This window comes from Glycine soja, chromosome 14 (assembly GCF_004193775.1).
Source record: "Glycine soja cultivar W05 chromosome 14, ASM419377v2, whole genome shotgun sequence".
Taxonomy (NCBI): domain Eukaryota; kingdom Viridiplantae; phylum Streptophyta; class Magnoliopsida; order Fabales; family Fabaceae; genus Glycine; species Glycine soja.
In genome coordinates this window covers 51,091,499-51,105,546 of record NC_041015.1, presented here as the reverse complement: position 1 = coordinate 51,105,546, position 14,048 = coordinate 51,091,499, and the positions used below count along the sequence as shown (strand labels likewise).

General features: G+C 29.8%; 1 protein-coding gene across 2 annotated transcripts; it reads right to left on the bottom strand.

Moving 5' to 3' along the window:
• Positions 1–9,499: 9,499 nt before the first annotated feature.
• Positions 9,500–14,048, bottom strand: LOC114384618 (GDSL esterase/lipase EXL3-like). Of its 2 annotated transcripts, XM_028344323.1 has the most exons (5): positions 13,536–14,047; positions 12,314–12,444; positions 11,939–12,172; positions 11,203–11,458; positions 9,500–10,516 (listed from the first exon to the last, which is right to left on the bottom strand). In XM_028344323.1, exons 1-5 carry the CDS (start codon positions 13,888–13,890, stop codon positions 10,326–10,328), a joined length of 1,167 nt encoding a protein of 388 aa, XP_028200124.1. In that variant the 5' UTR covers positions 13,891–14,047; the 3' UTR covers positions 9,500–10,325. The 2 variants fall into 2 exon arrangements, with proteins under 2 accessions (XP_028200124.1, XP_028200126.1); XM_028344325.1 differs by lacking the exon at positions 11,203–11,458 and having other exon boundaries at positions 10,344–10,516; positions 13,536–14,048.

The window sequence follows — 14,048 nt, the reverse complement described above, 5'->3', positions numbered from 1 at the left end:
TAAAAAAATAACTAGAATGTTAACCATGCATAGAATACATAAATCAACTTATATATAAAGTTATTTCATCTTAATTTGTAATCTTGAGTTTGAATCCTAAACATATAATTACGTCAAATACAAAAATAAGTATTCATAGTAATTTTATTCAAATTGATTATGATTGTTTCTTAAAGAAGATATTTGTGATCTCTAAAATATAAGGTTCTATATACAAATAATTTTAAAAATTCATAAAGTCAACTTTTCCATAAAATTTGAAATATATTATAAAATGTGAAGTTAAGGTAGAAGACGAGAAAAATTGGCCCCCTTTAATTTAAGGTAGTAATTGAAATTTTGAATGGTGAATTTTGAGGAAAAGAGACTTAAAATGGTTTAACTTATTAAATTCATGGAGCTTTCGAAGAAGAAAAAAATTAAAATAGAGTGTTTAGCAATCAATTAAAGGATTAAGATTACGCATAAATCATAATGAAAGAATCAAAATACTATCGAGTCCAATAATTGATAATTTAGCAAAGTAGATAAGGAGGGTAGCTTTGTAACTAAAAGATATTTAAGGTATATGAGTTGTGTTGCAGCAGTAAATTAGTGGCATGGCGTTAGGTGGTGGACCTTGTATGGTTATGAATATGGTCCGTACGTTTCACTTATACCTGCCCTATGCAATTAACCCAAACCTTTACAGCTTTCGCTTTCTTTGGTGAGGATCACTCAAGCCTTGGGTTTTCAATAGCTTCTATCTTTTGGCCCAATCCATTATCCTTAATGACTTCTATAAATGCTAGTAATATATCCCATGTGGCCATGTGTTCTCTGTTTCTTTTTCCTAATCCACTTGTACATGCACTTGAGGCAATGTTGAAGTTAATTTTTCAGCATTTTTTTGTTCATCTACAAAACATTATTTAAAGAAAGTTAAATATACACTATTTGAATCAACTATCCACTTATACATAGTCTATATTTTAAAATGGGTTAAGTTGATTTAAATCAATGCGTTTAAATTAATTTGTTAACATAAGTGTTTATTTTAATAAAAATAAATAAATTTTTTTTAGTATATTTGTCTAAACGGTTTCTAAGTAATTTTTATGTTTATTTTAAGAAATAAATCCTCTATGTTTCTTAAAAAAAACTATTATTTTAGAGTTAATTTTTAAAATTTAAACAAACTCACCCTTAAACTTATTTATTGAAAAGAAAACACTTATTTTAATAAAATAAATAAATTTCTATTTTGTTAATGTATTTGTTTGAATTGTTCCTTAAAAAAAATATTTTCTTCTTATTTTCTTATTTCAATAAACAAGCTCTATCTATTTATTAAAAAAATACATTTTTAAAACATACTTATTTCAATATCTCCCATGTTAAGTGGTTTAATTGTAAGCAAAAGAAAAATCTTAATAAATGTAAATTGTTGGAGGATATATATACACCATCTTGACTCTTGCGGTTTCTTTTTAAATCTAGCTAGAGGGTCGAGTGGTCCATTCTTAACGTACGTATGTGCGCAAAGAACGAAGAACACTGACATATGGTTACCATATAAGGAAAAAGAGGAAACGAAAATGAATAAGACGAAAATATGTCGTTAGAGCATTTGCAGTTATCGCTTGGTCTGTGTCTGAATTCTGAACCATATTGATAATAGATCAAGCTAAGCTAGCTAACTCGTGCATGGGCAGGCAAAGCCCATAAAAGCAAACGGACAAAGAGAAGGTCAGAACTCAGAAGTTGACAAATGGAGTTATTTAAAGTAATCTTAAGGAAAAATATTAAATTTCGAAGTTTGTCTCATCAAGAGGCTCCCAATTTATATTTAGTTGATTTGTAGAGTTGTGGCTCACTCTTTATAGCATTAATTCGCTTCTACATCTAGATGAAGATATCTGATTGTAGATGTGTGAAAATTTTGAAGCACTTGTTTGTAACTTTGTATTGTTGACATAATTAGAACTTGAATACCAAAACAATTCAATCTCAATTCATAAGACTACAAATACAATTCAATCAATAAGGTTTTGATTTTTTATGCTAATTCGTGTGTGAAATATATATATATATATATATATATATATTCTTACCATGGGGATACGTACAAAGGGATTCCGACTATCAACTCAATTAAGTCCAAGGCTTTGTGTTCTCTAGTGGAGATCGTGTGTCCAGTCATGTCTGAGTATATAACCTATACGGTATAATATATATTCTTTTTCTGTATCTCTTTTTAACATTTTTCACCTTTTTTTATTCTTACTCAATTAGTCATCTTATACCGCTTTAAGGGATTGTAAGTTTTATTCCAGATGTTGGCTGTTAATTAATATTGAAAAAGTATTAGTATATCGGAGTAATTCTTCATGTAAAACAGGTAAATATTCTAGGAGATTGATGGAAGATCAGTTACTACGATTAATTGATAGGGTGTTACGACTGTAGCGGGTAATATGCTGTGTTTCTTTTTCTGAATAATGATACAGAGTATTTATTGGCTAGCTGGTGCTTCTTGTGGTACCATAAGAATCATTGGAACCTCAAAATGGCTCGATATTGGTGTTTGGAGATGATGTCTAGGATAATCTTTGTTAAGTTGGTGTTTCTATTTACCTGCTTCTATAAGCATTTCGTTTTGCTTTAGGGGTTATGAGTACATGTGTATCAGACTTTCAAATCTGATCTTTAGCCTTTCTCATGCTAAAGTCCAGGGTCCTATCATTTTTAATGAATTCACTTTTGTTATGAAAATAAATTAATTAATTAGGTTGGCTGTTATAGAGTAGTACTAGAGCATTAATTACTACGGAACTTAGTTTGTTACCAAGCAAACTAATTAATAGCCGTAAAGATTTTTTTTTCTTTCTTACAACAGAAAATGTGATAGCAATTTAGGAGTGTGCAGAATAGATGCACTGAAAGAACCACTAAAAAACTGAATTGAACTATAAAAATAGTTTGAACGAACTGAACAGTGTAATAATTTGGAAAACTAAAGTGAATTGTGTAACAATTTGAATAAACTGAATTGAACCAAACTGTTCCAAATTACTTCAAACTGTTTAAATTGTTTTCCATTAACATTTTATTCTGTAATAAATTTTTCATATTCGGTTCGGTTCAAACAACTCAGTTTTAGAGCAGTTTAATTTTTAAAAACTGAACTATGGAAGAGTAATTTAGTTCAATTCAGACAAACCTAGATAGCATGATGCAGTAGTGACCTTCCAATGCTAGAATCGTAAACTTCCCGGACCACTGTCTATACAAGGTGTCAAAGACGTACACGAAGTCCAACCAATTAAATTTATATAGTGACAGACTGAGACCCTGCAATGGTCCTAGATACATATAAATGAGCATTCGTCGTATGGGAAGTGGCCACAATCTACATGTCATGCATGCTCATTCTACAGTTTTTAATTTGTTTATTAATTTTAGGGTTTACTTAATTTTTGGATTTTTTGGAGGGTTTTTTTTTTATCAGTTTTTCTTTTAGCTTTAGGCCTTGTCAGATGAAATTCATGTATAGGCTTCATTATTAATGTGATTGTCGCCATGCGAGACTTCTCACAGAAGTCTATATATGCATTTCATGTTAACATTTTAATTAGAAGGTCGTAGTCTTCCATAAAAACCAGAAAATACAATGATATATATCCAAAAAAATATTAAGTAAAAAGTTCAGAAAATATTTAAGGAGGAAAAAATTTAAACAACTTTAAAAATAACCTTATAAATATATAATTATAGTAAAATATAAGTATGTAGTAAAAAACGAGTTTGACAACAAAAATAAAAGAAATATTAGTTAAATACATATATTAAAGCAAATTAAATTGAAGAGGGATGGGAGAGAGACGCGTGCTCTTTCTTAATTGGATCGATCCATTCTGAACTAACCCTAGCATTAATTCACAATCACCAAAAAAAGCAAAAGGGTGAACAAATTAAAGTGAGTTGTGCATACCTATTCTCGTGAAAACAAATAGAAAATTAATTGATACTACAAGGAAGTAGGTGGGCTAAGTCAAAGGGTGATTGTAGATTAAATTGAATCTGTTTTGAAGAGAAAAATTACTTTGAACTGATAATTTTGGTTCTGTAAATTTACTATTGATTTGGTTTGTACTCTTTAGTTTTAATCGATCCAATCAAATTTAATTTAAAGCGATTTAAATTGAATTGATTATCAATTTTAATTTTAATTTTATTTCTTTTGAAAAAATATTAATAAAAAGTAGGATATATATAATAAATATAATAAAAAAATAATTTCAAATATCAATAATTTATTTATGTCATTATATAACTAACTAGCATGGAAATCCGTGCATTGCACGATCTTGAAAAAAAGTGAAAGAATAAAAAATAAAATCAGTAAGATTAAAATAGAAAATCTTAAAAATTGTCCAACAATACGAGACAGTGACCAAATAGTTTTAATATAGATATGGATGATAATATATTTGTACATCTTAACTCAGATAATTAATAAAAAAAGATCATTGATTAAATATATTTTTTTATAAATAAATATAAATTATATGATAATTTTATAAATATATAAAAAAATAAAAAAAAACAAGTGATATTATAAATTTATGGATAAAAATATATATGAATTTAGAAGTTTGGTTTGATTTCTGATTTATTCGGTTTTCAATTTTTTATCATTTTTTTTCTATTTACATTAGATTTCATCTGTTTATCAACACGCCTACTAAGTGGATGATGCACTAATTAAGGAAATTAAGGAAAGTGTCTCTAATAACCACACTTTACCTATCACATTTATTTAGTATGTCTTAGATGACAAAATCAGAACAAAAATGGGATAGAACTAATAATAATGGATTAGGCTACCCTAATAAATTTCGAATTATATATATATATATATTTTATTAATAACTGGTGGTTAAAAGTCGAACCGCAAATAATGCAGACCACGTGGTGACTGTTTCCCCTCTTTTGCTATAACTCGCTCTGCCAAGTGCCAACCACCTTGTATCAACATAAAAGCAGAAAATTAAAATATTGTACGCTTGGTGAAGTTAATTAGTTTTTGAAAATGAATTACCTCCTCTACATAATACGTACATCATGTTTAGATCTCATATTAAATTTGATTTTAAAAACTAATTGTCCTCATTTCAGAATACCTTTTGATTTCCAGATATTATTTAATTTGTTTCAATTAAGTTGTTATTTTAGAAAATAAAAATACTAATTATGTTTTCCAATCTTATTCTTATATCTTAATTAGTAATGTCCCTTATATAAAACAAGAAAAATTTAAAGAAGTGATAAAAAATTTCTTAAGATTAATACCATCATCCACTTTTCTTGGTTAAAAAAAGTTAATAACTTTTTGTTATCCCTTTAAATAGCAAATGTTTTAAAGCAAAAAATAATATTTAACCAGATCTAACTTTACTATCGTGTTCTCATTATTTTTGGTTCAAGATCTAAGGTAGTGCAATATTGCATGCATTACAAATAAAATTCAAGTTCTATTTTTGAAAATTATGAGTGCATTGATAATATTTTATAATTTTAAATATTAATTTCTTGAATAGTATTCTGAATGCTTTTTTGCACTTATAAAACCTTTCTATATTTTTTTCTCTACAAATGAGCAGCGCTTTAATCAGATCATCATTTTGCAAACAATGCAACAACAATAAACAGCTGGTGCAACAACGAATGCTGGAGTAGTAGTTACAGCTTTCTCCAACAATCCGCGTGGCCTTCGTTATTTTCCAGTACACCAAACTTGGTTATTAGCATATGAATGGGTAACTCAATTAATTAAGCACTATGCAACTTCTAAGACTGCGGACAATAAGACAAACTCAGTGAACAGATAATGATATATATCCATTTGCTATACAGTTTCACATGATTATAAATATGCACGAGTGACTTATATATATATATGGTGTTTTCTTAATCAAGGATTGACTAAAAGAGAGAACTTTAACATATAGGAACGAATTGCTTGAAAATATACAACAATTAATATATACCAAAATTTTATCTATAAAAATTTAAAATTTCATTAAACAGATAAATAAAAATAAATAAATAATGATAGACATTAATTAAACAAATCTGGCCGGTATTTGTTTATGCAGGTTTTATTTGTTATTGATAAGGAGGAAAAATAAAAGGGAAATCTAAATGTTCATAAAATAAAGTAAAAAAGCAAATAATTGTTAACAAATGATCGGGCATTAATAATTTGATGGGAAAAAAAAGATTGACTATTTTTTATGAATTATATGAGGGTAAATTTTATTGCATGTTTTTTAAGGCTGTACAAAGGAGTGAAAATATTATTTGGTACTTTTAGTTAATTTATTTCAAGTATTTAAAAATAAAACATTGAATATTTTTAATTTTAAAATATTAAATATTTTCTTATTTAATATTGTTTTGTGTTTAAATCCCTTAACATACAATGACAGACTTATATAAGGATCCAGGGGATGCAGCTGCCCTCCTTTTTTTTTTTTTTGTTAAGGAATATTATAATTAACCAATTCATATCTTTTATACTATAAGATTAAGAGAAAGTGGTAGTGATCAAATTGTAAATTTAAGAGAGATATAATAACAATATTAATCCTCTGGGCTTTTTAAGTTTCTTATTTAATTTAATGCAATTAAGACGATTAGCAAACCTGAAAGAAGTCAATGACAATCGCCCCTGGTCATATATATATTTCAGGTAAATGCCAACCAACATTATTTTGTTCCAGCTATTAACTGGAACAAAACCAACCTAAATTGTTTTCAAATAAACGGGGCCACCAGAACCTGCTTGCTTCACCAGCTGTTTGGCAAGGAAATTCATGATCCTCGTGCACCTTATTTCAATCGGGCTCAGATATATATACAGATAGTGCAAAACTCATTTAATCTCTCATGATAATTTAGACATATATTCAAAACACGGACTATTTAAGAACATTTTATTTTCTTTTTAATCATATCTTTTATTTTCTGTACCACTGTAGCTAGGAAGACAACATAAGCAAACTTTTAAAATAAGGCATTTTATAATGGATTCCTTATAACATTATTTTCAACTGATAGATAGATAAATATGGCCTTTTTATTTAACTTTTGTTAAAATATTCTCTAGTATACAAAAACAAAATGCTTTTTATATTGGTAATCTACATCAATTCCTAGAAAATCATTGTAATGTGTGAGAAGATGATATTTTTGCAATATCACGAACGATGAACATTCTAGATCAGTTTGTGTTTCTTCCACTTCCTTTAGTGCGACAGTCAATAGATCCATTTATGGTCACTTCAAATGGTAACGGGGTCTTAGACAAGGGGATCCTCTCTCCCCTTATCTGTTTGTGCTCTGTTTGGAGTACTTTTCTAGAGATATGAGCAGTCTCAAGGATGATGTCAATTTTAAATTTCATCCCAATTGTGCAAGTATTCAGCTATCTCATTTGACTTTTGCAGATGATATTATGCTTCTATCTAGAGGAGATATCCCTTCTGTGTCAACTATGTTTGCCAAGCTTCAGCACTTCTGTAGGGTTTCAGGACTTTCCATCAGCTCTGATAAATCTGTCATATACTCAGCCGGTATCAGCCGGTATTAGGCCTCATGAGCTTTCTCATATTCAGCAACTTACTGGATTTAGCTTGGGTGACTTCCCTTTCAAATACTTGGGTATTCCCTTTTTATCATCTAGATTAAATGTATGTCATTATGCTCCCTTGCTTTCCAAGATTACTGGTCTGATTCAGGGATGGAACAAAAAGTCTTTATCTTATGCAGGTAAGTTAGAGTTGATCAGAGCGGTTATTCAAGGAATTGTGAATTTCTGGATGGGGATTTTTCCTTTGCCGCAATCTGTTCTGGACCGGATCAACGCTTCGTGCCGTAATTTTCTGTGGGGCAAAGCGGATATTGGCAAAAACAAGCCCTTGGTTGCTTGGTCAGTAGTTTGTTTTCCGAAAAAAGAAGGGGGTTTAGGCCTTTTTAATCTCAAGGACTGGAACCTTGCGCTTCTTTCCTGTATCCTGTGGGACTTTCATTGTAAGAAAGATTCTCTATGGGTTCGGTGGGTTCACCATTACTATTTCAGAGGGAGCGATGTGTGGAATTACAATACTTCTTCATCAGATTCAGTTTTGATAAAGAAAATCATTCAAATAAGGGACTTTATTATCTCTAAAGAACTAAGTACGGAAGAGTCCAAAAAGAGGATTCAATCTTGAAGCACCAATGAACAATTGCTTGTTGGCAAAGTCTATGAATACATTAGAGGTGTCAAGCCTACTGTTAGTTGGTGTTCTGTTATATGGAATCCAGCAATCCCCCATAAGATGTCTTTTATTTTGTGGCTTGCTAAAAGGAATCGGCTGCTTACTCTTGACAAAGTTGCTTTTTTGAACAAGGGTTCCCTCTACCCTTTATGTTCAAATGAGCCTGAGTCAAATGTTCATTTATTCTTTTCTTGCAGGAAATCTCTCCAAGTTTGAGCTCACATTCGTTATTTGCCTCCTTTCCGCAGGCGTTTCACTTCTTTACAACGCATTACTGACTCTTTAATTAGGGGCAGATCCATATCAGGTGTTCAAGGAAAATTATGTTGTCTGGCTATAGCAATTACCGTCTACTGCATTTGGCTGTCTAGGAACAAGCTGATTTTTGAAGATTATCAATTTTCTGTAATAGAGGTTATTAGCAAGATTAAGTTTCTTATGTATAGACAAGCGCACCTGTTACATTTGTTTTAGCATCTTGATATAGGTCTTCTTGTATTAGGGAGACTTTTGATTTTCTTTAACTGCGGGGTATGCCCCGTTTATTATTGTATCATTTTGAGTTTAATATAATTTACATTTTTTTCCCAACATTCTAGATCAGTTTTTTTTATATCAATTCTTTAGTACTACTTTATTGATTGCAGCATCCACGAATGATTGCTTCAATTTCTTCAACACAGGAGTGGGAACCAATTGGTTCATCCCTAATTGTCGATCGAGGAAACAATTTAGGTTGATGAGTGAAGAATATGGTTTCTCAAAGGGGAAAACCAGTTAAAATCATGTCCCAAGCTAAAAACTCAGACCAAATTTTCATACTCATTGCTTATTCCTTGGAATATCACAAGGGAGCTTCCGAGTCAACCATCTAGCTACTATTAATTAATATCTCATTTTACAAATATCTTAATAAAGAAATTATAAGATGGATTTGATTGTAAAAATTAAAAAAACAATGGAAGAGGAGAGAAATAATAGTTTTGAATTTTTTTACTGAAAAAAATTAATAACTAACATAATAATTAAAAAAAACATGTACACTCAATAATTTTTATTAAATATTAATTACCAATACAGTGGGTGTTTGAAATTAAGTTCAGTTCAACTTAACGTTAATCCATCCCCCATATCTTTTACGATTGTTGTTTTGAAAAGTAGAAACTTTCATTTACAAGGCTCTGGGCGGATCATGCTAAACACACTGATAATTAAATGGATACTTAAACTTTGTTCATCATTGTCAAAAGAATAAAACTACTCTAGCTAATAACTCCAGCAATTTAAAATATAAATCTCTCCCTACGCCCAAATTTAGCCACAACATTCCTCGTGCCTTAGAAAATGACAATCTGGACAAGTATGGTCCGCCAAATAAGGCAAATACAAAGAGATCCACATTAAATATATGCCACCATAACAGATATCGTGTGACAACTAGAAGCACTAAATGTCAATATGCAGCATATGCAAGATACCACCACATCATAAACTCGAGTCAAATTTGCATGACCCCTCAAAATAAGATTGAATAAAAAATACCACATCAAATTTAAAAGCAAGATACCATATCATAAACCTGAATCCACTATTTCTTCTATCTCCGATCTTTTTTTATTACAAAATAATTCTATTTCATACTACTGCGTGCCAAATAGTTTGCCGCTCCTTCCTCAAGACTGAACAACAACTTAGTAATTAAGCGAGAAATTGAAGATAACAGACCTTGCAATTATTACGCAAAGCTGAGAAAATGATAATCCAATTTAGCTTCCATACTTTTGAGCAAGCTATGCACTCAAAATATAAAATGCATCTCAAAGAAAATGCATCTCAGAGGCACTTGTTTCTGCTACTATTGTCTGAAAAAGCCACAACCCTCTAGAAATTGTATGCATGATTTTTTAGCTTTTAGATATAACGAATTATTTGGTAGCCACGTAGCTAAGAATTAATCAAACCCGAAATTACATAAAAAATCAGAGATAGATTTGTGTAAAAAGGAAATAGATTAATTGCTCACGCAAACCGGTGTATATATTTCTGTAGGAGAGGGGGCACAAGCTGTTTGTAAACGCTTTCACTAGGGTGAAAACCGTCCCAAAACACATAATCCAAAACGTTGGAACACGTGGCATCCAAATGGTTGCATGTCAATGCAACCTCTAGATTGCCTGTGCCACAACACCCTCTGTCCCCGACTTTGTAACCTGCAGTTGGACAAGGAAACATTTCACAAAAGTTAATTAAAATCATTAATTTCTGTTGGATTGTTACAATTAAAGTGATATATAAACAGCAGAGCACCGAAAGATTTTCACAAACTATAGGGAAGTACTACCTTCTTTTCATATTTTTCTATGTTTTACATTTTTTATTATTTCATAAAATAATTGATATTTTAGAGTTTCAAAATCTAATTAATATTCATTTAATGGGTATAATTTAATTAACATGTACTGAATTTGTAGAAAAAAACATGAGATTGATTCTCATAAAATACATTATTGGGAATAAGCTAAGTCAAAAAGTATAATTATATCCCGAATGATTAGAGTCCTTATTAATCAAAAAGTCTAATTAATAATTTTTTTGCAAATATACTCTCATCTAATACTCATTACTAGTGATACAGTTATTAGAAATCAAGATATTAAATAAGAACATTTTAGTTTAAGTGTAACAATTTTTAATTTTATTAAATGTTTTTTAATCTATGTGTAACAATCTCTAACAGAAAAAAATAATATGAAAAAGAGGTAATACCGGTAAAGTGAAGGTAATATTATTGAAGTTTTACCTAGCAACTTTTGTCATTAATGATTTCAAAACAAAAGCTGATCAGTGGTAATTTCTATCAAAAGATAAAGTGAAATATGTAATGTGATGTAATTACCATATTTTTGGTGGTTCACAGTGACATCAAGCAAAGGGTTGTAAACATCGAAGTAAACAATCCTGCTGTTTGGAAGTTTCTGATTAAGGGAATTTATTTTCTTCGACAGTTTGTCGTTAAATAACAGCACTGCATCGTTGTACTTTTGTACACATTTTCTTGCTATTCCACCACTCAATGTTCTGTGAAACGGTACACAACCAACCGGTGGTGCACTAACTACTGCAATCCTCCGTGCACCCAGTTGATATATTTCCTTTCAATTGTATTGAGAGGGAAGAAAAATCAATACCTTAATTTTCATATGAGTAAATAACAATAAACTCTATGAAAAATACGTGAATTGATATGTTTTGTGATCATATGAAAATAATGAATTACAACATTAACGGTTTTGAATGATAAATTTGTTAAATTTGTTAAATTTTTATAATAATTATATTAAAAATCATATTAATAACAATTTTTAGTGAATTAATAAGATAAAATTATTTACACTTGGGTAGTATTTTTTTATCAATATATAATATTTGGTTTAATTTCTCTTGAATGAATTTGAGATGTAAACTTCAAAAATTAATATAATAAATCTCACACTTCTATATTTTATTTTTATCTTTTTACCCTTTCCACACCTTTCATTCTTTAAAAAAAAAATGGTGTCTTACCGTTCATTGAAATTAAAGTCACAAATAGTGTAAATTGAAGAAATTATATATATGAAACTTATGCATACCTCGAAGAAATTAGAAGCTGAGTTAAGCATGAAGTCGGAGTAAGTGGGAACATCATATTGCAGTTCTCTAAGATGGGTCAAAAAGTATGTGTTGGAAATGTCATTGCTGCCTAAAACGACAAAGAAAAGACCGTTGGCTAGGATGAAGTTTGTTCTGTCCTCTCCAACGTGTCCTTTTAGCTTCACTATGTATTCTTTGAACATGTCTAGTTGACCAGATAATGGTATAGCTGTCTGTTATAAATAAGTAACGTAACAGAGTTAGAAAAGGAACAGTGATTTTTACAACGTAATCAGTTAAAAAAAAAAAAAGAGTATAGGAACAGTGAAATTATTAATTTCACAAACTTTAATTTGGGAGAAAAAATTGTGTACCGCAGTTTGGGATGTCAAAGGATCGTATCCGGAACCACCGGATGCAAAGCACACACCGGTGGGTAATTCATTAAGCTCGAGATTTGGATCCAAATATGCGGGTAGAAACTCTTTAATGCCTAATTCTTCAACTGATCATACAGTTAAAGAACAGAAAGAAACTAATTTAAGAAAAATACAAGACTTTAGCTTAGTGATCACTTTATCTATTATATTAAAATTTTCTAAACTTAATCCCCTTGCACAAATCAAGTTGAAGCAACTCATCAACGTTGATATAAAAAAAATAAAAACTCATCAATGTTTAAATTTAGATAAATAATAGCCTTTAATTTTTAGAAAGAAAAAAAATCTTATGAAGCTAGTAGTAAAAAAGTGCTTATTTTTCTAAAATTAAATAAATTAAATATGCACTCAATTAGCATCACAACATATAAAAGTAGTCTACTAGAAAATAATTAAATTCAGTTTAACATATTTAAATTCTAATAGAAAAAATACTTTTAGAATGGTAATAAAGTGTTTTAATAAAGGCTACAGATAGATAGGGATCAGATAGCTAAAGTATTAATAAAAAAATTATATCCGTAATTTTTTGTTGTGAGAATTAATTATAATTCAAGTTATTAAATTTTCATGGTAATTGATCATAATTAAACAATTTTTTTATAATTCTTTCGCGGAAATTTACCTAATTAAGAATCTCATTCCTAAGAAAGGGATCTAATTGAAAATGAAAGATTCCAATATACATCATCTAAAGATAAAGCAATGGTAAAAATCACAAACAAATAAATTATTAACATATTGTTTGTATATATATATGTTTTTTATTCAATTTGTTAAGTTCCCCCTGCCTTATTTTTATCATTTAGTGGTTCTAATTTAAATGTGATCTAATATATCGATCCATATTCCAATTTTAAATGAATTTGATTATCAGATCAATGTTTTTTAGTTTTTACTAAGAAGGGAATAAATAAATATTTAACTTATCGCACACAATACATGTAATGAAAAAAAAAAAGAATAATTCGAATTCAACAACGCATAAAGAATCGCATCTGATGTATTATAACTTAGTATATATAGACAAACAAGTCTAAATCATAAATTAATTTAAAGTGTTATAACTTAGTGGATAAGATTTTATATAATTAAATTTCGTTCAATTTAATATATAAAAAAAATCAATTTATAAGTGTCCTCGAAGCAAGCAAACCTAGAATATCTGAAGGAACCTTTCCATTGCAAAATCGACCAGTAGGGATCCCTCCCTTAAAATCTTGGCCATATGGTGGGAAGTTGCTCCGAGCTGATGTTATCAAGTTGTTGTTGTTGTTGCCAGTGTCCATGATCGAATCTCCAAATACCAACACTGCTGGAACCGAGATATTTGGTGGAAGTTTCACGGCACCCTTTGTTTTGTTGCTGGAAACAACTAGTAATAGTACTGTCAAACGGACAAGTGACTTCAAAGTTGAAGCCAGAAAACAATGTGCTGGGAGCTTCATTGAGAGAACTGTAGTTTTGGCTTTGTTTTGCTTCTTCGATCTGAGCAAATTAAAGTTATGCATAACCCCCTATTTGTACTTCAAATCGTTCATCCAACTATACCAAACAATTTATCTCATTTACTGCAATGTTAATAATTAATTGCAAGGGAACGTCTGCAGGCTGGCATATATATATACCCTCAAAGACATCAATAATGACGATCTCCTAAACATGTGTT

Coding starts and splice junctions, on each gene's coding strand:
- LOC114384618 (XM_028344323.1), bottom strand. CDS start 13,890: ATGCATAACTTTAATTTGCTCAGATCGAAGAAGCAAAACAAAGCCAAA. Junction 12,173..12,313: donor CTTTGACATCCCAAACTGCG/GTACACAATTTT, acceptor TATTTATAACAG/ACAGCTATACCATTATCTGG. Junction 10,517..11,202: donor TGTGAACCACCAAAAATATG/GTAATTACATCA, acceptor GTCCAACTGCAG/GTTACAAAGTCGGGGACAGA.